This window comes from Poecilia reticulata, linkage group LG3 (genome assembly GCF_000633615.1).
Source record: "Poecilia reticulata strain Guanapo linkage group LG3, Guppy_female_1.0+MT, whole genome shotgun sequence".
NCBI lineage: Eukaryota > Metazoa > Chordata > Actinopteri > Cyprinodontiformes > Poeciliidae > Poecilia > Poecilia reticulata.
The window spans coordinates 15,388,054-15,414,164 of record NC_024333.1 but is presented as its reverse complement, the minus strand read 5'-3'; the positions used below and the strand labels follow the sequence as shown (position 1 = coordinate 15,414,164).

General features: G+C 39.2%; 2 protein-coding genes across 3 annotated transcripts; one reads left to right on the top strand and one right to left on the bottom strand.

Annotated features, from left to right (window-relative positions):
- Window positions 1-73: 73 nt before the first annotated feature.
- On the top strand, window positions 74-7,300 carry LOC103462371 (CKLF-like MARVEL transmembrane domain containing 3). The gene is made up of 5 exons (XM_008405105.2): window positions 74-354; window positions 3,286-3,441; window positions 3,525-3,620; window positions 4,060-4,177; window positions 5,310-7,300. Exons 1-5 carry the CDS (start codon window positions 235-237, stop codon window positions 5,336-5,338), a joined length of 519 nt encoding a protein of 172 aa, XP_008403327.1. The 5' UTR covers window positions 74-234; the 3' UTR covers window positions 5,339-7,300.
- Window positions 7,290-26,111, bottom strand: cmtm4 (CKLF-like MARVEL transmembrane domain containing 4). 2 transcript variants are annotated; one of them, XR_001776459.1, is made up of 5 exons: window positions 25,322-26,111; window positions 15,793-15,969; window positions 9,645-9,743; window positions 9,126-9,354; window positions 7,290-9,065 (listed from the first exon to the last, which is right to left on the bottom strand). XR_001776459.1 is itself a non-coding variant. In XM_008405104.2 (4 exons), the coding sequence occupies exons 1-4, from the start codon at window positions 25,505-25,507 to the stop codon at window positions 9,190-9,192; spliced, it is 627 nt and encodes a 208-aa protein (XP_008403326.1). In that variant the 5' UTR covers window positions 25,508-26,111; the 3' UTR covers window positions 7,290-9,189. The 2 variants fall into 2 exon arrangements, 1 of the variants encoding a protein (XP_008403326.1); XM_008405104.2 differs by having other exon boundaries at window positions 7,290-9,354.

Here is a 26,111-nt window from a genome sequence, read left to right as displayed (position 1 = left end):
AGATGTTTCGCTTTTCTTTTTTTCTTTTTTTCTTTTTTTTTGGAGCTCTAGTTTGGTTTCCGCGCTGTCATTATTTCCGTTTCCACCTCCTCCCAGCCTCACGCCCCCAACACAGGCACGGTTTTTTTTTTGGTCTCTCTTTTCTTTTCTTTTTTTTTTTCTTAGCCTCCAACCCCGTCGTTGTAGTTTAACTTGAAGCCTTCAGCAGTTTGGGGAGTGTTAAATCTTACAACAATGGGGGACATCGAGGCGCCCGACTCCAGCCAGCAGCCGCGCCAGTCCGTCCTGATGTCGGTTCTTCCAAGCAAAGAGTTCGCTACTTCAAGGAAAGGAATGCTTCTGATTGCTGAAGGGGTAAGTAATAAGTGGAGCGAATGAAATCTGTAATAAACGCTGCTGTTTTGCGAATGTTCAAGTTTGCGCGTCTTGGGCACTTATTGCGCCAGCAGTTCTAGCAGAGAGAGGGAGAGTGGGGGAAAAAAAGCGGTTTCCCCCAGACATTTGGGAATTAATCAAAAAGTTATTCCTACGTTCCCACATGCTGATATGAGTAAACTAAAGAGACGGATAGAGATTGCTAACCTATTTTTGGGCTGAATCCGTCAAAGATCTGTTGTTCAACTGTTTTCCTCTTGTGAGTAACAGTCCATAGGGAGCATCTCGAAAGTGAGTTTCAATAAAGCTGGAATTGATGAGCAGTTTTGTTGGATGGGGGCGAAGGGTGGGGCAGGAAATGAACATAAGCATGATTGAATTTTAGGCTCTTCTTGTGATAACTGCAAGCTGCGCTGTAAGCATGTTGTTGTCATGTGACACTGGGCTCTGGTCAGGCTTTCTGGAGATCAGTCATCCTCCCCCTCAGTCACATCCTTCACATTTTGGCCTGGAGCACAGTCTGCTGCAGCTCAAACTGCAATCACACACACACACACGCACACACACACACACATTAGGCTACTGCTTCACAGAGAAGCTGTGATCTACATCTGTCTTCAAAAAGACGTGTCTGTAGAGGAAGTCGAGAAAGTGATCAGTGGTGTTTCTGCTGCAGAGGAGTGAATACTTCAGGGGTTTCTGACGCTCTATGGTTCTTGTATTGTGATCTTCAAAGAAAGGCAAATGTGCTAACAGCACACATTTAATCGTGAGTTGTTGCTGGAACTTTTCACACAAAGTACGTGTCTCTGGTTAGTGTTTGAAAAGAGACAATTTTGTCATTTTAAGTTATAGGTAGTTTTTTTTTTTATTAAATGTGTAATTTTAAATTGGGGAAAAAAAAGTTTTAAAAAAATCTTGGCTCAGCCTTGTCTGTACATTGTGGTTAGTGTTTCTTACTCATTTGTGCTCTTCTGTGCTTCTTTTGTCATTAACTTGAAAGTGTTTCAAACAGAAGAAAACTGTGTTTCTCTGCCTCTCCATTCCTTATGTGTGATATTTACACAGACTAGCTGTTGAAAGACCCAAACAAGCCACAACATCTTTAGGCTGAACTGAAATATCTTGGACTGTTCAACGAGGACCACTTTAGTGTTTCTTCATTAAAATCGTGATTTAAACTACCCTGTTTGTGATACTTTTGCGATTGAACGTGTCTCTCCTGCAGGTTCGCTCCGGTCATCCCCAGATTCAAAAATAGTTTAAGAAAAGCTAAAGGAGCTTTCATTTGAATGTTCTGTTCTATCAAGAGATGTGTTTTGTATTTTATCTCTGATTAATATGTTGTCGTTCATCTTGGATTCGTAGAGCTTCTATGTTTTCACAAGCTGCTGTAAGTAGGTAATGAAAGCAATCTGCAATCATTCAGCCTTCTCTAAAAATTACACAGTGATGTTATTTTAATGCCTCAGTGTCTCCTGATGTGTCTTGCATCCACACTGAAAGAGTGGCCTGAGTGGAAGCAGATCTTAGGTCTGCCTTTCACAACATTATGCGACTGATAACCTGTTGAACGTGCATTATTAGACACAGTGTCACCAAGTGGACCGTTGTGTTTTTTCATTAGGTTTCCCAGATGCCATCCGACCTGTCCAAGTATGCAGAATCAATTATTGTGCTTCTGATATGTTTGTAAAAAAACAACAACAACAACAACAACAAAGAAAAAACTGTTTTATTATGTCTGAGACTAATTCGAAACTGAAACAAATTATTTAAAGGAAAACCTCAATGGGAAATATGTGTCATGATCTGAAGAATGAGCCGAGTTCTCAGTTCTGATCTAAAGTTGACATTTGTCCGTTACATACATTCATCATAAGCAGCATGACTGCTACATTAATTTCTAGCAATTGTTACATATCAGAGCTGACATAAATAAAAGCAGGAGAATTTACTTAAGATTTTCTCAACTCTTTGCATAATCATAATTATGCTATACATACAGGCTCAAATACATAAAGACACCACAACTTGGTAAAATGCCCTTTACCAAATGGCACTTTGACCACAAACTTTGCCTGCCTCAAAAGGAAGCATTGATGTGTGTGTGGGACAATTGTCTTGCCGGAATATCCAATTTTATAAAAGTTCAGAACCATCTGCCAGGTGACGACCCAATAAATTTGATACAGGTTTTTGCCTTTTTTCATTACAACAGTTGAACAAATAACAATAATTATCACTTGGCTACATGTACATGAATGTATTATGTATTAATCTCTTGTTGTAATAGTTTACTCACAAGTTTGAATTTGTAACTCAACAGGAAACATGACTCGGCTTGTAGTGAAGCATGCAGTTCATTTTCCCTGGAAGTGTTTTTTCTACAGGAGCAACAGTTTTAGTTTATTTTTGCTCTGTCAGGTCGGAGCAAAAACAGCTGCCCAAGACAAAGACAAGATGGCCAGGGACGTTTGAGATTACAGTGTCTGCTTTCATTTACTTGCTTTCCTCCGTCCATCTCCTCGAGTCGAAGCTTCAAAGCCAAGACAGGCTCTGTCTGCTTGTAAAGTGACTAAGTCCCTGCAAAGCGTCCTCTTTCATTATTCCAGTTTGGTGTTTGCACACGCGTGTTTGTGCTGCAGGGTGGGATTCGGCGTACAAAACTTTGAGTATAAACATTGACTTAAGCGGCTGTATCTCTCTACAGGATGTGAGTCTCCAGCTGCAAGCTGCACCAGAAGTTGCAGCTTTCCTCGGGCCGGAGGAGATAAAAGCTCAATTTGGATGAAGAGATAATAATCTGTTAAATTTGCCTCTGATTTTAGCAAGGAATAAAAAAAAGATGTACAGATTTTTCACTTGTATGTTTCGCAAGCACTTAGATTCGTTTTCTCCTCGTTGCAGGCGCTTTCCTTCATATCCTTTGTGTGCTTTGCTGCATCAGCAGCAGCAGCCTTTGTGACAGTCCCCCTGCTGGCGTTCCTGGCTTCCATCTTCTTCTTGTTTGCCTACTCTACCAAATTCAATGAGAGGTTTAAGGGCTTCTGCTTTCCTCTGATGGTGAGAGACGTTTATTCTATCAATTTAGTGGGCATTTGTTTGTGTTTTTTGATTGTTATATAATTTTCTCTCGCTCTATAAAGGACTTCATTAGGTGCGTGTCATCCTCCATTATCTTTTTCATCATCTCCATAATGGCGGTGTCCAAATACCCAGATGGTTCCTCTAAAGCTGCAGGGGTAAGGTCTACCATTAAACGAGCACAGTATAGTCAGTGTCGTAACGTAGGACCGCTTCATACCAAACAGTAAAATATTATCCAGGATGTAGAGGGTCTCTGCAGGCTTTGGACAGGCTCTCTGGAGAGCATCAAGAAGATAACATGTGAGACCATGTGAAAGTTCTCAGACTATTGCGCAACATTTCTGTGGTCAAATTAGGTTCGACTTTTACTATTGTGGCAGGAAGCTAAGATGCTGCTTGGCTGAGCCTCGTAGTGGAGGGTGGCAAAAAACAGATATAGACATATGTGTGCAGATTCACGTGCTTTCACAGTAACATTTACACAAACCTGATCACCAAAAGGTGATCGAATCTGGTGAAAGGGGGCCTTGTCAAATGCTAACAGACTTCTAGCTGTGCCGGTTTGTAACAGCATCTAATGTTCTTCCGTTGCAGATCTTTGGGTTTATCGCCACTGTTGTTTTCGCTTTAGACTTTTATGTCATTTTCAATGACCTTGCTGGATTTCTAAAGCAAGGAGGGGAGTCCAACGAGGAGCCTACAGGACAGAGAGGTAACAACACAAAGCAGTGGCAAGCAAAGCAATTAACTCGTATGAAAAAATGTACCAAATGTTACATTACCATACAATGTGCAAGTAGATAGATATGTAACACAGCTATAGTTCTTAAATATGAACTGTAGCTGAAACTAATATTTTCTGATTGCCAAAAAGATTTTTACTGAACAATTCCAAATGTGTTCCTGTGTCATAATCATGATGACACATTTGATTCAGTTGAGTCTCTGTATATAATGGCAACTCAGCACAAAAACTCTCTTAAGGCACTTTATAAACAACAAAAAATCAATTCAATCCAACAATAAGGGCATGACTGGATAAAAGTATATCAATGGTTCTGGACCTTTTGTGTCCCCTTAATACAGTTTCATTGGTTTCTTTACTATTGTATATTAATTACCTAATTTATTCATGGCTGACCTGCAAATATACTCTGCTCTAAACTCTGCATCTTTGGCACTGAAATATGTATTAAATGTCTTATGTATGGTTTTACTCTCTGGTGGACCAATGGAAATCGGAGCCCTTCAAACTACCTTAAAATGACTACTGTAAACAATTTTCTGATCAGCTTTGGAGGAGATGCATCCCCCTGAATCACAAATCTAAAGGTTTTCGGAATTTTCATCTTTTGTTTTATGTCAGACATGAGGGGAGTTTTGGATGCAGAAAAGCTCAATAGTGGGAAGACGGTTAGTCTAATCAGACCACATTGTTAAAATCCTGTATTTATATATACTGCTCAAAAAAATAAAGGGAACACTTCAGTGTTCACTTAAATGTTAAAGTGTTCCCTTTATTTTTTTGAGCAGTGTATATACATATAGATATTAAACTATCTATCAAACATAAATATTATTAGTTTCGATTCTACCAGAGGAAAATCAGGCACATTTCCTTCCCTCTAACTTAGGGATAGGCTTTATTTTAACCAGTTTTCATAACCCAGTTTATGAAAACTGGGTTATGAAACCCAGTTTTGTACAGAGGAAATTTAAATATGTTTAACTGTTGAGAAATATTTCATATGAAGTAGGATGCATTGTACCATTTCCTTCCTTAGCTGACCTCACAGGAAGCAAATGTGGATTTACCTGACTGTTTTGTTGTTTTTGCTTTTTAGATGACTTTTCAGATTCAGACTCAGATTGAAGCTCGTAAGCAGACGTGTTCAATACAAGGAAGTGACCACTGCGCTGAGAAGCCACTATGAAGGCCTGCAGGAATTTCATCGTTTCACAATGTTTCATTGGTACATGAAAAGCATAAATCCTGACAGGATTGTAGGAGCAGGTTAACATGCTTTTATCTGAAGTTGAGGGTCTGGAAACCATTTCTTTGTAACACATTTCTCATATTGCTGTAAACTGGTGTTGCATTTCTACACTTGCTAACTCTGCATTTGGTTTAGAAAAGGATGCAAGTAGTGACCTGTTCTGTTTTATTCCCAAACCTGTACTTTGCTACTAATCTATGCTTGCTTTAAGGGAAGCATTTGATTCATTCACACCATTCAATGCATGATAAAGCTGTAAAATGGTGCTGTGCTGAGTTTCTGAAACTATTTCTATGTTTAGAGAAGGATACATCACAGACATTGATTTTTGGGAAATTTTTGCTTTGAGAAGCAGAGGTGTGCAAAAGTCCTGAGCCAGTCCTGATTTTTTTGTTATATTTCGCTTTGTGCGGTGGAGACTTTGCAGCAATTTGGTAAACCTGGTTAATACTTTTGCAGTAAAATCTAAAAGAGAAAGACAAGAAAAAAAATCACAGTTACCGGGTTAACAATAAAACCCGTTATGTTTGTTTGGCTTGTTACAACTATCACATTGTGCATGTACGGTAGTAAATAGGAGCCTGTCTTTTGTCTTATCAATATTTGTTTGCATGTTCGTAATTCTCAGATGTTTTACCCTTTGAATTGCTTTTGCAAATCAAACGCGATCAACAAAATTTTGCTTTTCGAGAAAAATTATGTACAAAAAGACACTATAATGTCAAATTGAAAACTAATTCTTGCGAAATAATAAGTAAATACAAATATTTAGGTTAAAAAAGTGGTTGCATAAATATTTACTCCATTTACAGTGACTGACCCAATTCAACAGATGGGAGAGACTGCCTACAACAATTGTTGCCCGGGTTCTTCGTCAGTCAGAGTTTTAAGGGACAGTGGCATTGAGAAAGCCACTTTTGAAGAAAACGTGTATAAAGGTTCAACTAGAGTTTACACAAAGGCAGGAGACTCCATGCTCGAGTGGAAGAACGTTCTTTGGTCTTTTTGTCATCAAACAAGATTGAAGACGTTGAATAATCATGAAATTATTTCATGCTGAATGTTTTTTTTAGTCTAATTATCATTATTTTGTATAACTACATTTTCAATTTGACATTAAAGGCTGTTATTGTTAAAAATGTTGCCAAAAAGCAACATTTGATTGATCATGAGTGATTTGTGAAAGCTTTAGAAATGGTAAAGCATCCAAAGGGGTGAATACTTTTCATGGGCACTGTAGGTACAGTACATGTGTACATAGACACATCAGATCAGCTGATCCAGTTTCAGCTGATCTGCCACTTCTGCCTTTTAGACTCTGAAAGGCAGAAGTTGCAGGTAAGCTGAAACATCACCCATGTGAGTAATCGAGTTTCGTAGACATGTTTTGTTTCTCATACACACTTTGTTAAAATGTCTGTTCGTCTGATTCTAAAGTCTGTAGAGCCGCTATTGAGAAAACAGTGAGATACACTAGAGTGCCTTAGTGACTGTTTTGTGTGATATAAACTGCACTACAACATTGTCCCAGCTCTGATGATGGAAAATATGTTGTTGATTTTGTTTGTTTTTTATACTGATTTATGCTTGAAAGATATTGGAAGATTTCTACCAAACTTGCTTTTAACAGCAGTTTTTTATTTTTCATGACAAGATTATGGATATGAAAAGCTTTTAATGAGTTTCAAATGATTTCTGTACTCTAAGATGTGAGAAAATGACTTTTTTCAGTATTAGCATAGTTTTTATTGCTTTCACAAACTGTTGAATATCAAATCTTTTGTCTGTAATGTTTTTGTTTTTAGGCAAACTCTTCTGAATGAAAGGTTCTTTTTCAATATTTGCCACTTTATTTAAGGGGATGCTTCCAACATTTTCAATACAAATATACAACCTGTACATGAACCGCACCAAATGAAAAAAAATAGAAGTGCAAAAGAATCCGGAAACAATCAGACATCTTTTTTGTTTTATCCTGCAGATCCTTAATAGCATAATCTAGCACAATGTTGTACACTGAAAGAGAGGATGAGCTGTAACCAGGTTGTTTTTAATATACAAATAGATGGCCAGCTTCATAACTAAAAAGCATAATGCACTAGTTTAACTTTGTCGCTGTAAATGAGCTTATAGCGTTACTCGAATGTAAATTTACTAATGAAGATTACAAACATAAATAGTAACATGATTGTCTTTAATGCAAGTACTTCAGTCACAAAACTAAGCCAATAGTAAATAATTATGTTAATTGAAACGTTAAAAAAAAAAAACATTAAACATTCATAATGCCATTTCTGCTTTTACGTTAAACTAATTTCGAACAGTGACACACCATCCCTGCCCATCCTTTGAGATCCTGGACAAATCATCAGCATGTCAGACTTCCATCCCTCACGCCGTCTGTATTTAGTTGTGTTGGTGTCGTAAAAAGGAGACGCAGTTCAGATGCAAACCAGGAGGTGGAGCCATTGAGTCATTTTGAAAACTAAACCTTACAGAAGTTTAGTCCAATTGTGGTGCAGATTAAATAATAATAAAAAAAAAATGCTTACTTCATCCTCAAAAGCAGAGATGATGCTACTTTTCCAGACACATCTTCATTATCACCAGAGAAACACTGGCCAGAACGAAAAAAAAAAAAAAAATGACATTAAAGGAATGTTAACTCTACTTTGTGCTCTGTGTGCTTTAACTTTCCAACAGACTCAACAAGGAGAGACACAGCATTCAGGTCGAGGCACCCTGTGATTAAATTTAGATGCTTTCTGAGTATCACACAGGAAAAAAACGGCGTCCGTACCTGAGATCCACCTTACAGCCCGAGGAGGCAGAACTAAATCACCTACTAAGGTCTGGATTCACTTTGTGGCCTGGATATGTCGAAGAATCCTCACTGATTGATTTAATTTTAGAGAAGCAAAAATAATAATTAAATATTTTCTATCAGAGGTTTAAAAAAAAAAAAAGATAATTATGATGCACTACTATAGCAAAACACTAAAAAGTAAACTAATGTCAAGATGACCTTGAAATCTAAGATTAAAAAAACATTTTTTGGTTGTCTAACCACAAAGTTAAAACAGATTTTCTTTCTGTTGTTTTTGTAGTTTTCAAGTCGAACGTTTCCAATCATTCATAAAATCTGACCTCACAGTGTTTTCAAGTTAAGAATCCCCCCTTCCCCCTCCCCACTGTGCTGTCACTGTGTGACTCCTGGCAAAATGTTTTACCGATTTCAGGTTACAATTTTAAAAGGCGATTATAAAGTCTGCCAAACAAAAAAAAAACAGTCATACTTCATCAGATATTACGTTCGACAACCAGTCTTTTCACAGGAAGAAGCAAAAATCTGCAGGATGGAACAATAAAGGGACAACTGCAGGTGAAAGAGCTGCTTGTCCATGGAGCCCTGGTCCACAGGCATATTTCTACCACTTATCACTCACTGCCTTCAATCACAGTGAAAGACAAAAACTTGCAAATGTCACCAGTGTCTTCCAAGACACGGAAGTGGTTCACGTCTTAAGTTCTGATCCAGCTTTTCCTGTGAAACTGTTTCATTTTGAGAAGGAATCTCAATGACTGCACGGCCCATCTCTGGCTGTTAAATGAAGCTTCATTAGGGATCAGAACTTTCAGAGGTCCAAATCCCAACTATACGCTCAACGGGCCAGAGTCGCGTCCATCTCTGTCAGCTGCCGCCGGTGCGTAGTTCATCTACGGGCTCTCACGCGAGCTCAGGTCGAGCCTCCATTTCTCCACGAGATGCCGTGCGCGCTCGCATGTACTCGCTGGTCTGAGCGGCCGCCTGACACCCGTTGCCACGGCGCCACCTCCGTACCGCCAGGAAGGTGTTTAGGCCGAACACACCTGTCACCAGGAAGCCGAAGACCTGCATTCAAGTGGAAACAGGAAGCAGGAGTACAATGTCTGAATTTGAATGGGAAACTAAATAAGTAGGTAATTAAAGACTTCTCAATTGGTCTCAGCTGACCTTTCGACAAGCTAACACTGTAAAACCTGCAGCTAAGATAATCCTTAGTAAGAAAATGAGAACTTTCTGAGGTCGGAGCTCATGTTGCTGCAACATAGCTGTTTATTCAAAAACTGAATGACCTTTACTTTTTAGCCTTTAGTGAGTGCAGCTTTACAACGGGAGGTGTGTTCATCCGGGAAACTTACTACTGCTGCTTTTTCAGCTCCTGTGTCGTGGTTGATGCAGGCCAGAAGAAGGGACGAGAGAAAGAACAAAAAGGTGCTGGTAGCAGTGTTAACCAGGTCCTGAAGGAAGACACACAGACAGCAACATCTATTAGTACTGATCTAAAGGGATTTCTTTCACAAATTTAGACACAAAACACCACCAGTAAATTAAAACATTAAAATTTTTCATCTAAGGTCCAAAGCGTTTTTCTAATTGTTTTGAACAAAGCCCTGTTTTCCTTCATGAAAGGCAGAGTTGGTGATAATAAATTCAGACCAAGCGGATGAACAGAGTTGAGTTTTCAGTGTCTATAGGTTTATGTTGAATGCTCACCCCCAAAATGAAATAACCTCACTAATAAAGAGATAGGAGTTAAATTTTAAGATGTTCACATCAGTTCTTTTGTAGCCGTAACTGACGCAACGCATTTTTAAATGTTGATTCTCTTATGCTTTTCATTATCAGTTCTCTTCTTTTCATCCCTGTTCGTTGTGTCAAAGATCCTTTGCCATTACTGTTCGGCATGATCAGTCTGAACTCTGGTTTAGACAGACAGACGATGTTGTTCTTCATTTATCAAACTTTCACTCTTCCAACCACGCAAACAGCTTCCTGGTGTCTAACGATGGCCATGAAAACAAAAGGAGCAGGAGGTAAGAGCAGAACACAACTAAAACATACACACCCTCTTTACACACATACTCTGCCCACCCTTTTTTATTTTTAAATAAAAGGAAAACTAACAGAAAACTCCTGTTTCATGTCCTCCTGTGCTGTTTCCAGCCAGGAAAGGGTTAAATAGTGAAACGCTTGGGTTCCCGGATCTCGTGATCAGATGCATGATCGAAATCATTACAGACGTGGTCTCTCATGTGACACAACAAGGCTTAAACAATGGCAGGGTCCCACACAGTGACTGGAGTTTATACGTGAGCGCAGAAACTCACGGCCAAAAAACAAAGGGCAAAAAAAAAAAAAAAAAAAAAGCCGGTTTACGCTCCACTGATCAGCTGTTTAATCAGTAGTCGCTTTTTCCCCACATGCAAAGTGGGACAGTAGATGAGCAACAGAGTTGTAATGCAGACCTTTGACCAAAGGATGCCCAACATGAATGTCGACACAGCAGGTCTTTCAAACAGCACACACTCCCATCTGCAATCAGCTACTTCTGATTAGATGAGAAGCAGCTTCCTAAACATTCCCCGTCCAGTCGCCCTGCTTTCATCTGCTGGAAAATTTGCTCACACTTTTTTTTTTATTATTTGAGCTTCAGTTTTTGTGTGCTTATTTTATGACTGGCCTATGTGCCAATTGAAAACCCCTTTTCAATCAGTCCAGCTCAAGCGGCACAAGGAAAAGCCTGTTTTCATAAATGTTCTGAAATAAACAGAGATTAACTTTGTGATCATTTTTCCAGAGCATTTTACAATTATTAGCTCGGCTCACTCAAGTTAGAGTGATTTATTTTACCTAATAAAGTCAGAGAAGCCAACAATGTCAGCAGGTGCAGCAAATTGATTTGCATGTAATTTGTGAAGTATGAAAGCTGAAGAGAGCTGTTGACCTTTGCATGAAAAATGCTTTTTTTTTCCCCACTTGTTTTCTTTTTGCTAGATTTCAATAACAAAAAAACCTTTAACAGTTTATTTTTAATCCCTCAGACAAGCAGCCTTAATTAGTCTTTATTTATCAAGAGTTGATTAAAAATCAGATATAGCTTTTGAAGGCTTTGTCGTTTTGACACAAATCCATTTAAATCCATTTAATTTACATTTTATGTGACCTAAACAGTACCATTAAAGGAAACCAGGACAGTTTTCAACATTTTCTTTTTTTACAAACCCATTTTCTATGGTTCTATTAATACATTCTGGTAAAATTAACTGCCTTCAGAAGTCAGAAATCTTGTAAAAGAGTTCATCTGTGGGTAAGATAATGTTAGTACAAAAATACAGATGATCCGTGAACGCCTCAGAGCCCTGACTGAGCCTCAGCTGATTTATAAGCATCGATTGGCAAAAGTTCTCTAGACGGGTTAAAATGGTGGAGATGTGCCAGTTTAATATATCCTAAAGTAAAAGAATGTGAAAACGTTCACAGGGCTGTATGAATATTTTAAAGGTGATTTTGATAAACTGACAGCCTTAAATAACATCTAAAAAGACATGGACATCATGATACTTTGGAATAATCAAGATTTTTCCCAGAAGTAGTAGTTTCTGTACCAGCTGAAAGAGTTAGTGAAATTCTAATAAGTTGGCAGAACTTCATGCATTCCTCCTGCCCGGTGAACATTTCAGGACTCTGTCTGTACTTTGACATGATGACCTGCTGGCAAAAGGTTGGCTATCAGTCTATCTCTGCAAAGTCAGCCTAACAAATCTTCTTTTTTTGAATTTGTTGGATACACCTGGCTTAGGTACAAAGTCAGAGACTGTTTTGTTTTGTTTTTTTTCCTGCAAGGCTCGTTAGCAGCTCCCTGTCATTGTATGTGGCTGGTGAGCGCTCAGGTTTGAAAGTGGAAATACTCACTGAAGTGTAACTATGGAAACCCTAACGGCAGCAGCAGCAGAGCGCTGCTTATGAACTCTATTCTCCTGACAGGTTCTGCAAGCCTCACAGGACCAGGCAGCCTTGTGCAGGAATAAAATGATGAAGGCAGGTTTTTTTTTCCTTTTTCTTTTCTGTGTCTTATGTCTGCCTGGGTGGTGGACTTCAGCTGTCAAACCCAAGAACGCCTTTATTGGATTCCACTTCAACTAAAGTAAATAAGACATGAGAAAAGTGGTCTCTGGGCTGGGCCGCTGACAGATTAACAACTGATGTTATAAATAACTAGAAACCTTCACTGAGTGTTTACTTAATGGGAACTTTAAAACAAAGAAAAAAAACCCATCTGACTGGATCTTGGACATTTTGATAACAGACTGATAACAATGAAATGCAAATGCAGCATTTTTATCACAGTTTATGAAAATAAAATAAAACATTTGTTAAATTTAATACAGATTATTTGTTTTACAGTTCATCTCACTGAGCATCTTGATATCCTACTACAATGTAAGCACATTTTACATTTTAAACTTTTCAGCTGAATGGTGTCCAAACATTATTCAGGGTGGCTTCAGCTTGTGTACAGAGGTTGAACATTGTCATTTCATACCACTGCTGCTATATTACTCTGGTCTGTTATTTTTCATAACATTCTGGACATAAAACATTCACCTCAGATTGTACAAACCAATTAAATAACGAATATTAAAATAGGCATCTGTTCCCGAATTGTTTAAGCTATTTGACTGCTTCTTTCAGACCTGATTTCAGAATCTGTAACACGTTTTATTCTCTGTTAAAGATTGGCCAAGCCTGCAGTAACTTTAGATTCTTGAAAACACAGTTTGTTATCTGCGGCATAACTTTGATCTTTGAAATGAGTCCATAAAAAGTTCCAATGTTTGATCTGGTATCTATATTAGAGCCAGTTTAGAAATCACAGGATCAGATTCACTCATCTGTGAGGGTCAAAAATCCATTAAGATATGCAATTTTTAAATTTAACATTTGTTAGTAACTCAAAACAGAACAATCAATTAGATGGACTAAAACACAAGTTTCATTTGGCAAATCAATGATAGGAATGTTACAAAGATAAAAATCAAGGAAAGTCTAGTATGGCACAGAAATTCAGAATTTTATTGTTTAGGTAACTGAACATTCAATTTTGTATGAATTGTGTTTCTATACTTATCCAGACATGGGGACAGGATGACTGAGGGACAAAAGATTCTGGAAAATTTCAGGAAAATTTCTGTGAGAATTTAAGGGAGTTTTGGAAGTAATAAAAATAAGAAACTTTCTATGGGAATTACGGCAAATGGATGTAATTTTATTCTGTTCTAATAGATTTGCAATTTTTTTTTTGTCTTTTTGTCTAGTGCAGACATAAATGTGACATATATAAATTAAAGATTAGTACCATTAAATATTTACGCTGGAGTATAATCAAAACTTTCTTCACTTTAGGTAGCCCCAGGCTTGTGTTCTGCGCTCAAAAATGTGACTCAGTTTGACAAATCATCTCAATACATGCTGCATGGCCTTAACACCAACGTGCTATGTGCATGTGATTGCAAAGATATACTCAAACTTGTTTATTTCCATAAATTTTTGCAAATTCCCATAAATTCCCAGTAGCTCCTAAAGAAACTTTTCCAACTTTCAGAATTTCTCAGATTTTGACTAAACTGCCCGTAAAGCAACAAAAGAAACTCAAACTCAAGCATAAATTTGTTGTTTTGATGTAAAATAATTATAAAATGACCAATAACAGTAGTGACTTATTCTGAAAGACACTGGTCTTGACCCCAAACAACTACTAAACCACTGGGGCACGACCATCAGTCTGAAACGTCCAAAGTTCAGTCATGCATTCATTTTGATCAGATGCTGCCTGTTCTCAGAACAAACAACCAGATTACGTTGGACAAACAACCAAACTATCCAAACTGCTGCTCTCTTTTTAAAAAGAAACCTTCCCTACTCTGCGTCCCCCCCTTTTTGCTCTAGTTGTGTCTGATTCCTTTAGTGTTGTCCTATTTCTTTACAGAATCTCTTTGTGTGGCACTTTCTTTGACTATGAACCGAGAAAAAAAAAAACCCCAAAGAAACTAGGTGGTCTGAACTGAAGAGCTAGATCCTCAAATTTAACATAATCACTGGGTAATGATTAAATGACTTCACAGGAAAGTCCCGAGATTCAATTAATTTCCTTGTGGAAGGAGTCAGAGTCAGTCAAGGCCCGCCCTCTTGGCTGACAAATTTGTCACGAGAGACGAATTGAAACAATAAAATCCCGCAGCACAATTAAAACCCTCGACCGAACCATGCACCAGCTCAGCACCGCACCAGACTACTGTGAGAATAGTTGGAAAAAGCGGGAAGCAAAGCAGGAGGGATAACTGTTGGTTAAGTCTGTGAAATGTGCATTCGTAGTGAAATTCCCAGGGGCCTAATGTGACGGAGGCAGCTTTGAACTTTGCAGACGTTCTCAGCATGAGGCTGAGCCGACATTCAGCGGCGCAGCTGAGCTTTCTGGGCTGGTGTGACACGAGGGTTTGGAGTTGCAGCAGAACTTGTGGAATCTGGAAAGCAGCACCTACAACAATGAAGAAGCTTCAACACAATTTCTTCCCCTCACTTTTCCTAGATAATATTGCAGCCACAAGTCAACCCGCTTCAGAGTGAAGTATTTGAAGTTGTGCAGTTTGAGACACAATTCATGTAGTTTTCATATTCAGAAACTATTTGTTTCATTTTTGGTCAGAAAAAAAAAAGAAGATGAAAAGTGAAAAGTCTCAACATGAGGATTTTAGATCGTGTGCACTGCAGTGGTCAAACACGTTGGGTAGAAATTCTTAAATCAGCGCTTTTTAATTCACTGTGGCCTCTCAAAAGTCTGTAAAAGAGCTTTGGTTGCACTGCTTCCAAAAGAGCTGGAGCCAAAGCCCACCTTCTCTTCATGTTTGAGGTGGAACACTACACGAGAAAAACCATGAAGGAATCTGATACCTGTGGTTGGGTTTGGACATCTGACTTCACTGCATTGCCACGATATTCGCTGTGAGCTGTGTGACCCCTGAAAATACTGTTGGAGACAGTTTTGCAACGCGGCCAGGGTCTGCAGGAGAACACCGACCGGCTCATTTGCTTACAGCTGACGAAGCAAGTCGTCAAACTGCAGGCTCTCTGGACCAACGGCTTGCTGTAAGAATTAAGCCTTACTGCCTTGCTACGTGCAGGACTCCAATAACACGATCCGTTCTCAGAAGTAAAACTTGAGTAGCGCAGTTTCTACTGTGAAAACACTTCAGACTCTTCCTTTAGGTTTAGGTCAGAAGTGTACATTTTCTTAATATTTGCAGCCTTGCCTTTGGACTGAATGGGTGAAATGTCTTGCTTATCCTCCCATGAGCTATGATAACCACAACAAACAAAAGTGCCATTTTAAAGCATAATCAAATAACTATGTTGCTGCTTCTTTTAACATAAACCTGACATGAGATCAATAGAGCTACCTTATTAGTCAGAACCCATCAGACCGATGCGTACTCCCACCTCGGTACGTACCGTCAGGTTCCAGTTGACTTGGGGAACCTTGATGTGGAGATTGAGGCAGAAGATCAGGAGAAGGACTCCCGTCACCACGAAGGCACTGCAGCTGACAAACTCAAATAAGTAGACCCCTCCACAGGGAGAACACATCATGATGGTCTCTATGCAGATAAAACTGATGAGTGACAGGACCTGCAGAGATCGGAAGAGCAGAAAGTAAAGGACAAGGTTAAGTTTGAGGGTGGGGGGCGGGGACATCCTGGGCGTGCAGTGTTGCGACAATGTTTGTGGTATTAAAAGGCTATGAAAAATTAGCATAGAACTAATAACACTGTTTACCATACGTTTGATTAAAATCCATGCTGTACAAATGTTTGGAATAGAAAGGCAAGACTCCATCAATCTTTAGTAAAGAGATTCTTAGTGGTTATGCTGGTCTAAAGCATGAAGGTCATTTTATGTTCAACATTTGACGGGACTGCGCTGGAATCCCAAACTTGTGAGTCCTATGAATAGACTAAAATGACCATAAGCTTTTCTCATGAGAGCTGCTGCTGCTGCTGGCAGCCTGGGACGACGCCTGACTGCAGCCAATTTCCATCAACAAACCACAAAATGGGAAAGAAATTCTGCTCTTTAGGAGTTTCTATGCCATCCAGAGCTCCAAAAGACACACAGATTACAGATTAGCTTTAACATACAGGAAAACCAAGAGACATAACAGCCACAAAGGAAGATGCATATTTTGGACCTAAAACAGCTAAGCTAACACACATAGAAATCCTATTAAATCTGTGTGAGAACAGTTCATTTGGATTTAACTTCACTAATTTATAAATTTGTCATATTTAGACAGTATTACATGTTTGATGTGTTGGTAACACTTTATTTGAAGGTGGTGAATAAGACTGACATGACAGTGTCATAAACACATGTCATGAACATGAATAAGCCTTCATGATTTATGACTGCTGTCATAAAGCGTCATTCGGTAAATTATGACACTTTTAATACAAAGTTGACATTATTCAAAATGTCTTTGTTATAACAATTTGACATTAACCAAGAAATTATTACTGATATAAATTTGTTCTGAAAGTATTACTGATTCCACTTTAAAAATTAGGTAACTTTATGTTATTAAAGGTAAAGTTTAAACAGTAATGATTTCTTGGTTAATGTCAAGTTGTCATAGCGAAGACATTTTGAATAATGTCAACTTTGTATTAAAAGTGTCATAATTTACCGAATGATGCTTTATGACAACAGTCATAAATATTCATGAAGGCTTATTGATGTTCATGACATGTGTTATGTCATGTTTATGACAGTGTCATGACAGTCGTATTCACCCCCCTTCAAATAAAGTGTTACCGATGTGTTTTACCAAGCACCATATTTCCACTAGCAGTGCCCACGGTTTTTAAAGAAGTATTTGACAGCCGTTACATGCATCTATGTGGCAAATGCTTGGTAGGTTTTCCAGTGAAAAGCATTTCTGTCCTCCCGTCACATCTGTAAGCAGGTCCTTGTGAGTGTGGCGTCATAAACGTCTTGAAAAATCTGAAGGTTTCTTCTAAAAATCTGACACCTTGTGACAGAAAACAGAAAATAGGAAACAGATCATTGTTTGGTCCTCTAGCTGGATAATTATTGAAAAGAAAAAAAAAAAAAACATGACCAAAAGAAGACAAAAATATTTCAGTCACAAAATCAAAGACTTTGTTCTATGCCCACCTTTGCCTTCAGACCTTCACCTCGTGGGGTGAGCTGATGAAAAGAGAGAATGAGAGGAGTACAGGCTGTCCAACGAAAAATGAACAGAGTCCTCTTTTTATGTTACAGCCTTTTTACAGGAGAAAATAAGAGCTCTCCTGTTGGCAAAGGGGACGATGAACAGTATTAACAGGGATGCAGATGATTATGACATTTTGATAAAAGCAAAAAGATCTATATTTTTCTCCCTCTGAATAAACATAATTTGAATTATAGGTTGATTGTTTTGTGTGTGTGTGTGTGTGTGTGTGCGTGCGTGCGTGCGTGCGTGTGTGTGTGTGTGTGTGTGTGTGATATTTTGCTACGGCAGCAAATGATTCATTTAATCTAAGTTGTACGTGTCAATAAGTTGTGAAAGAGTCCTCTTGTTATTTGCTGCAACAATCCTGTAAATTACCAATGCAAGATATGCAAGTAAATGTTTCTCTTTGGGAGTATTGTAGAAAATACATTTAATTAAATAACTGCCTTAGGGGAAATTTTAAAGCACATGACTAAGCTTGACATTTCTATAGGCACTCAGCTGCCCCATCATGAAAGGAGACTCAAGCAAAATTGATCAATTATGGTAGTTTGCTCCTGCTAATTTTACCGCCATTTTAGATGCCTCCATGTGTAAATGTGAAATATGTGGCCTTAAAAGGATGCATTGCAACCTAAAGAAGCCTTCAGCATCAGATTATAGATTAATGAGTGATAGCATGGATGATGACTTTATGGTTTAATGTATTGTCAAACAGGAACTGATAAACCTTTAAACTACAGAAAAGACAGTACGTGTAAATAAGATATTGGTACCGACAACCCGGCAGCAACCTTAGGATTGACTGAGCACACTTAACATTCAGACTTGCAACAAGCTGTGCTGAAGAGCAGCATATCTACAGGAAACGTCTTCCTGTTTGCCGCAGAGCAGGCGCAAAGGGGGAATTGGGAGATCAGGAATGTGGGCAGCTTATCTTTTTCAACTTATGATTGGAATAAAAAGAATAAAAAACCTGAGATGGATGTGTGGGGTAAAGAGAACGCTAAAAAAAATTGTAAATGGGTAAACTGTCAGATCTGTAAAAACTAATTCAATTCCATGATAGCTCTTGTTTCTCACACTTCTTACAAACTAAGGTGGTCCCAATAGCACGAAAAGCTTTTTTTTTTATTAGCATTTCATAAATGTAAAAATTGGAACTAAAGTTGACATGCAGTTCAATTTGCTTGAAAACTGTGAAATACCTATTTCATTTAACTATGAAAAGCAATCAGAAATTCACACACCAGCCAGTTCATTCAGGACTAATTAACAGACTGCCTATGTGAAGCGATCATGCTGCTCTCTGACACTATGGCATCCCGGGCAGTGAGCCACACCACCCATCTGAAAAACAGTCGCTGACTCTCACCCCCTGCTTATATCACCGACGTTTACAAAAAGAAACTCGGATCATATAAGGTTGAAGAAGAAAATGTTTCATCGCTGTCATTTGGAAAGACTGTTTCCGAGATTTCAAAACTGGGACTTTAGTTTGTTGAACATCACACTTTTTTAAAAGATGACACTAACAAAATTGTCCCTTTTTCTGAGGCAACTGTATATTAAACCAATAAAAAGAAAAAGAAAAAATAACATAATATGCCCATCGGTGCAAAAAAGTGAAAAACGTTCTCAGCCAACAATTGTGAGAATAAAGGGCTCCTTTAGCACATCTGTTCGGGCCTGAAGTTGTGTGTGTAGTTGGACGGCAATCCGTCTGTGACTGCAGCATTAAGTGCAGGCAGAGAAAAGTGGAGAGCTGCTTGAGCTGAGAGATGATGTCATGTCTCAAGAGGAAAGCATATTGCTTCCACAAGGTCTCTGTGTAGCAGGTGTCAGGCGATCGCAGGAGAGGTGGAGGAGGTGTACAAGGACCATGCTAAATTATATTATAATGATTTTCATATCGACCTTCACTGATATGCAGCTTCCTTTCATCATGATTATCTTCACCAGCTGTCTCCTTCCTGCCTCCTGTACTTGAAGGCATGTACTAATCTGCAGGATTAAACACACTAGTTGTGTATATAGACGCATTGGACGCTGATCCCCTTGTTACACACCATCTGTTATGAAGAGGTCTTACTCTGCAGGCTAAGCTACGTTACAGGCTGCACCTCGATGGGCTGGGATGATGTTCTTCAGCTGTTATTGAAGATACGAAAGCTGGTAAATTCAGTGTGTTTCAGTGCATATTTATAGCCTCTGAACATGAAATTGTAGTCAGAGAAGTCTCTCTCATTGTAACTAGTGATATCAGAGCTATACGATATCAGAATTTGAGGAAATACGATCTCAAACAATATTTTTAGTGGTGTCTGTTTTGCCATGAGGGTTCCAGCTCAGTGGGAGCACTGTCAGGCCCTGAGGGGTTTCAGTTTCTTAACAGTGTGTGTGTAGGGACACGTGGCGAATACTGGCTTGTTGACCCAGTCAGAGCACAAAGACAAAGAGAAGCCTGCTGCCACGCTAGTCACACCCTGGTCAGATTACATCAGTCAGCCCGGGTCAGGTTCAGTCCGTGTTTTCATCTTAGGAAGACCAGAGAGGTCGAGGGGATTGTTGACCATCTTGGTGCAGATGCATTTCAATTGCTCCCGACTAGCATGATGACGTGTTGGTTAGTTTGACTGTTTGAGCTTCAGGCCAGACAACCAGCGCCGTTAGTGCAGTGGCAGTTTTCAGTATGAGCTCTGTGGCTCATCACCCTGGGTGGCTTGGCCAGGGGGCGCCACCAACGCTGCCAGTTGCTTCCTGAATTAGTTTTCTGTTGCTTAATTGCATGTGCAGTACGTGGAGAGAAATGATTGCTATGCTCATCGTTTCATAATCAAGTAGTCCAAACTTTAACATCCTTAGAGGGGTTAAACCTGAACTGGATCATTCTATATCAAACATAGACCCTTTTAAATATTAAAATTCTGGGAGGAATAGTTACTTGGGGGACAATAAAGTGACTTCCCCAGGAAATCACTGATGCAAGTACCACCACTGCTTTTATATGTGATAGGTGAAAACAGGGCCTTTCTAAAGTCATAATTAGGTATTGTTACTAATGTGCTGTTGAAGCTTTTCAACTGAGACGCTTTTATTGATGTATCATGAAGTTCATAAAGGCTCTTTACTGTAGCCCTGCAGTCTATGCTGTAGTTTCACAACCAGATATGCAAATACACACAAATGCTCTCTGGTCGGCTTCATAAAGCAGCATTTACATTAAATGCAGGTTTGGTCAATGAAACCTCAGTGAAAGGAAACGTTTCTGATTGCTCATTGAGCATTCCAAGATACTCTTTCATTTCGCTTGTTATGTTAGCAGAGTCAGTTCCTGCATGAACGTAAGTATGGCTGCTCACGTTATATCCTCCTAGATCAGGGGTCCCCAAACTTTTTCCTGAGAGGGCCACATAACTTTTCCCTTCTCTGGTGGGGGGCCGGAGTCAGCATGTAACAGAAAAAATTTGACGATTGCAGGAGTGCCTAAATGTAAAAATTTATTGTTTTCCAGAAAGCACAATCAAATAATCCTCTCTGGGTTCTTCATAGAACAAAAGTCAGGAAATAACACTATTTATTAAATAAATACCATATTTTTCAGACTAAAAGCTGCAACCCCAGAGTAAAAAAAAAACAGTAAACATACACATATAAGCCACAGATATCTCTGCCGCTCTAAGTTTTCCACAACGATGCAGCAGCAGCAGCAGAGGGGGGCGGACACCCAAAATTTAAGTCATAACAGGACAATTGAATATCACATTTATTACAGTTGAAAAAGAAAAAGCTGACAAGTTTAAATTTAACTGAACTGATTACGGTAGTTTCCGAACGGTAACTGTAACAATAAAAGTAGTGCTGATCCTTCGGGTCTGCTACTAGTATGTGCTAAATGAAAATGGGCTCCTTCTTCTTCTTTAGATTTCAATGGCAGCTTTCATCCATTATTGTTGCACTACTGCCATCTATAATGATCCCAAGTATTATTTAAAAAATCAAAAAAATCTTCTTTTTCCCCTGAATGCTATTTAAATGATCGACAACATTCTCAAATTTCAATTCCCTACTAAAACCTAATTATGTGCAAAACTATTATACAGCATTACAACAAGTTTTGCACAAAAGAAAAATAATTCTTCTGGTGTTACGTGTTATGAGGAAAAGGCTTTAATTTGCAAACATTGAAACTCCCTCTGCATTGCAATAATTATATTTGATTAATTTAAAAAACGGATTTCTTTATTTATTTATTTTATAACTCCTTATGTAAAAAATCTGAGTCTAATACACATTTATTTGAAACAAGTCATTAGGAAGTAGCCACTGAAATGGGGAGAGGACGAGGCTTTCCATCACACTCCTTTCTCAGCGCAAAAGGTTGAAAAACAGACGAGTTTATGATTCATAATGCAGATTCACGATTCGTATTCCGCCATGCCTAGTAAATGAATACTTTTTATTTTGTTCTGTGGGGATGGAAATGACGTCCTCTAGTAACTGTATAAAGTTTACTCATTTACAAATGACACAGCCATTTCCTGCTCAAGGATCTCTTTCCAAATCACAGTCCAGCAGGTCATTACACGCAGCCAGCTCTGCATTGTCTGATCGGAGCTCTAACATGGTCATCATGTAGCCTTGGACTGCTCACAGAGAATTGAAATTGCAGACCGATGGGGCTATTAGCGCTTGGCTAGAAGTCAGTAAGGCTCCTCGGAGATGCTGAGTGTAATCTTGAAAGACTTTCATTGGTCCTCTCTTTGTCGGTGGAGAACAAATATGACCACCTCAGCTGGAAAAATCATTATCGCAGCGGAACAAGCCACTGACACAAACAAAGACAAAAGTGTAGTAGGGGGATACGCACTACAACCTTAAAAAATATTCACAACCCCAGAATTATGTCACATTGCAAGCTTAAATACATTTTATATTTCCTGATAGACCAAGAGTGGAAGAAAAGCAGTTCGTTATTTTCAATAATTTGGAAGGTTTTTTTACATATAAAAGTGGGTTTCAACTTTGTATTCAGCTCCTTTTACTCTGATACCCCTGAATGAAACTTAGTATCCAGTGAAACAGCCTATTTACAGGACAAGTACCAATCCTGCACTCCATAAGTCTGTCTTTTATGAAAGAATAGCAAGAGTGTTGACTTGTTAAAAGAATGCCAAAAGATTTCCCCGCCATAGTTCGCCAAAAGCTACGTGAGGGCAAAGAAAACATATGACAGATTATTCTCCTGTGAATAAAACAGATAACTTTTTGGCCTGCATGAAAAAACACGATGTTGTGGAAACACCCTTACAACACCAAACACGATGAAATATGATCATCATAATGTTGTGGGAACTGTGTAGCTGGGTACAGTTTAAGGGAAGACAAATGGGGCTAAATAAAAGGTGCAATCCAGCAAGAAAACATGCTAGATGCCAAAAAGACAAATAACATCAGCACATAGCCAGGGCTTTCACGGAATGGTTTATATCAGAGCATATTCATGCATTAGAATTTCCTAGTCAAAGTCCAGTGCTTAACCCTGCTGAGAAAGTTTGGACATGACATTTGACGGTTTCCATCTGACTACACTTGAGCTATTATGTAAGGAAGAACAGGCCAAAACGTCATTCATTAGAAAGATAGTCATGACACCACAAGCTGTGACTGCAACAAAAGGTGGTTAAATTAGAAGACTATATTTTGTTGCAATTCTTTTGTTGTTGCAAGTTTCTACAAATACACCGTATTTGTAGAAACTTATTGTTATTTCTCTTCACAGTAAACCATTCTCTTGGGTTGGCCACAGAAAAATCCCAGCTTTTGTTTGTAATATGACAAAATGTAAAATATCCCTATAGGTCTGAAAGCGTTTGGACTGCAGGACATTAGGTAAGTTTAACTGCATCTACCTAAAAGTATTTAGGGAATTATAGCTACAGGTAAAGGCTTTCAAGCTAGAACGTGCACCTTTACAACATTTTGGGAGCAGATTGTTATTCTAAAACTGACATTCTGCACTTTTGCATCAAATGGATAATAAAGAGATTAAAAGATTATCCAACTTTAAGCATCGATAAATAAACCCCTAATCTTTATCTTAATTATAGATAAAAACAAAACAAAGACCTTCACAGAACATGATCTGTTTTGGACATGTTTACACACCAACAAAGTGGGAGTTTTGACTTTTGATGCATCATTTAATGATCAGGAATAAAAGTCAGAATTTTCAGCACTAGACCTGTTGTAGCTAATCAACGTTGGGGAGAATAATAGCCTACCAAATACAGCAGATCTTTTCAATTTCATTAAAATTGCTTTGGCTATTACAATTTAATATATTGTGCAGTTATTACTGAAGCCAAATGCATCTACAAATGTTAGAAGTGTTACTGATCACAAAGACGAGACCCTCTTAGTTAAATCTCTCTTTTACCAAATCCAGACAAGGCATAGAGTTTGTATCTTATAATAATGAAGGACTGGACCTCAGTGTAGGCTTACACTGCTAAATAAGTATTATGGTTGCCTTTCAGTGCATGAGTTTATATTGACATTATTTTTGGCATGCAAAAAAAATCCACAGCTCTTCCTAAGTCCTTCTTGTCTTGAAAGAGAGGATGGTTGCTGCTCATACATATTTATGCACAATTTTGGGCTGTACGTAATAACTGTGCATCCAAGCACGACCCCGCTTGTGTCTGCCATTGAGCTTAAGCATTTCTAGCTAAACAAAATAAACTGATGTGCTGCAGCTGAGTCAAAATCAGGTGGTATTTGAGCATGAATCTACTCAGAAAGCTCCAAACTTCTCCCACACTGATGACAGATGGCTTCCTATATTACCTTTCCCACATGCACAAAGGTAAACACTGCAGGTGTGTGCAACAACTGAGACTTTCTGTAATTCTCTCTCACACTCCAACAGGCTGTCAGAGAATTTAAGCGTTTTTTTTGTTTGTTTTTTTTTTTTACTGCAAGCCAAGCTCTAAAAGTGAACAAAAGACGGCTGTACCAACCGTTTGGTTATTTAGGTCACTTGTTTTGTACGTAAACACTTACTGAGGTAATTACTACTCCATGTTTCCTGTTTTGGACACACAACACTTTATGTGCACAAGTGTGTGCTGTTTCGAATTGTCTGGCACCAGAAGAAGAGAAATGATCAGGCCTTAATAGATATTTCCTCCACTGCTCAGTTTTATCAGATCTTTGGGAGAAGTCGTTTTACTTTGTTTTTTCCCCTCTGATCACAGTTCAGACGTTTGGTTGCAGCACACTGGTCTACAAAAGTATTTCTGGGGTCACTAACAAACAGTTTCTCCACCAAATGTTATCAAACTAAGTCCAGCTTAACACTGAGGGAAAGCCTAACATTAAAAGCCTAACATAGATACGAGGAAATTGTTAACAGTGGAATGTAGTTCCATGATGCTGCAAAGTGACCTTTGCTTCCTCATGGGTTGGTGATCCTGATGTGGGTAACTACTTCTGCGTGCTCTTGTTATTCCACAGATTCTTATGTCAATAAGCTTTGAGTTGATCGCATGTGTAAGATAAATAATTCATAAGAAAGGGGACAAGGATGCATTGCATTCTTTCAGTCATACTTTAAAAAAAGCAAATCCTATAAAGATGGATGCTTCATCCAACTTCGGTGCGTTTTTTGGCTTGTGTCGTGCGTCATAGTTTGATATATCACACATCTGTGAGCGGCGCAGCTCAATGTTTGCTTGAACTCACCACTTCCACCGCCTTCAAAATCCCGAAGTAGGACATGAGGTACTCCATGTCGCACCTCATCGCCCCCAAAACGTTGCGCGAAAGGACGGGCTCCGTGGTGGGCTGGTACGGGCTGCTGGCCCCGGAGATCATGGACGTGTTGGAGGCCTCGCCGTCAAAGCCCTCGGTCTCCTCCGTGGTCCTCATTGTGATATCGGGAGAGGCTGGACCCTTAGTAGCAGAACTGTTTACTCACAGCATAAAAAAGAGGGGGGAAACGCGCGGCGGTGACAGCACGCCAGGCGTTTACGTTGCGGCGCAGGCTGTGTGGCGAAGAACAGACTTTGTTTCATGCGGGCTAGAGGTGGACGGAGAGAACAAACCAGAAGGTCCGCTTATCATCGCCTCATCCTGGGGTAGATGCTCTGGAACACGACGCGCAGGCAAAGCAAGCTGCAGCGTTTCCTCCTTCCTCCTGGCTGAGGGAGCCGCACTTATTCCTTGGGTCACTAGTTCGAGTCCCAGTGTTCGTTTAGTCCGGGCGAGGTTGGTTATTATTCAGGTCACACCTAATGTGGCACCTATAAGCGAGAAAAACATCCGATAAATTTGGTGCTGAAGAATGCTAAGAGATCCCTGTTGCCTTCCTAACTAACTCAATTACAGAGGCGCGCAATGATTTGGTCGCCGCTTTGCTCGCTATGGATGGAAAGCCAGCTTGTCCCCGCCCCTCTGAAAATCTGCACATTCTTGAGTAGGCTCAGTGCCCGTTTTATTCCCAAACAGCCTGTAAAACCATTTCAGTCTGAAT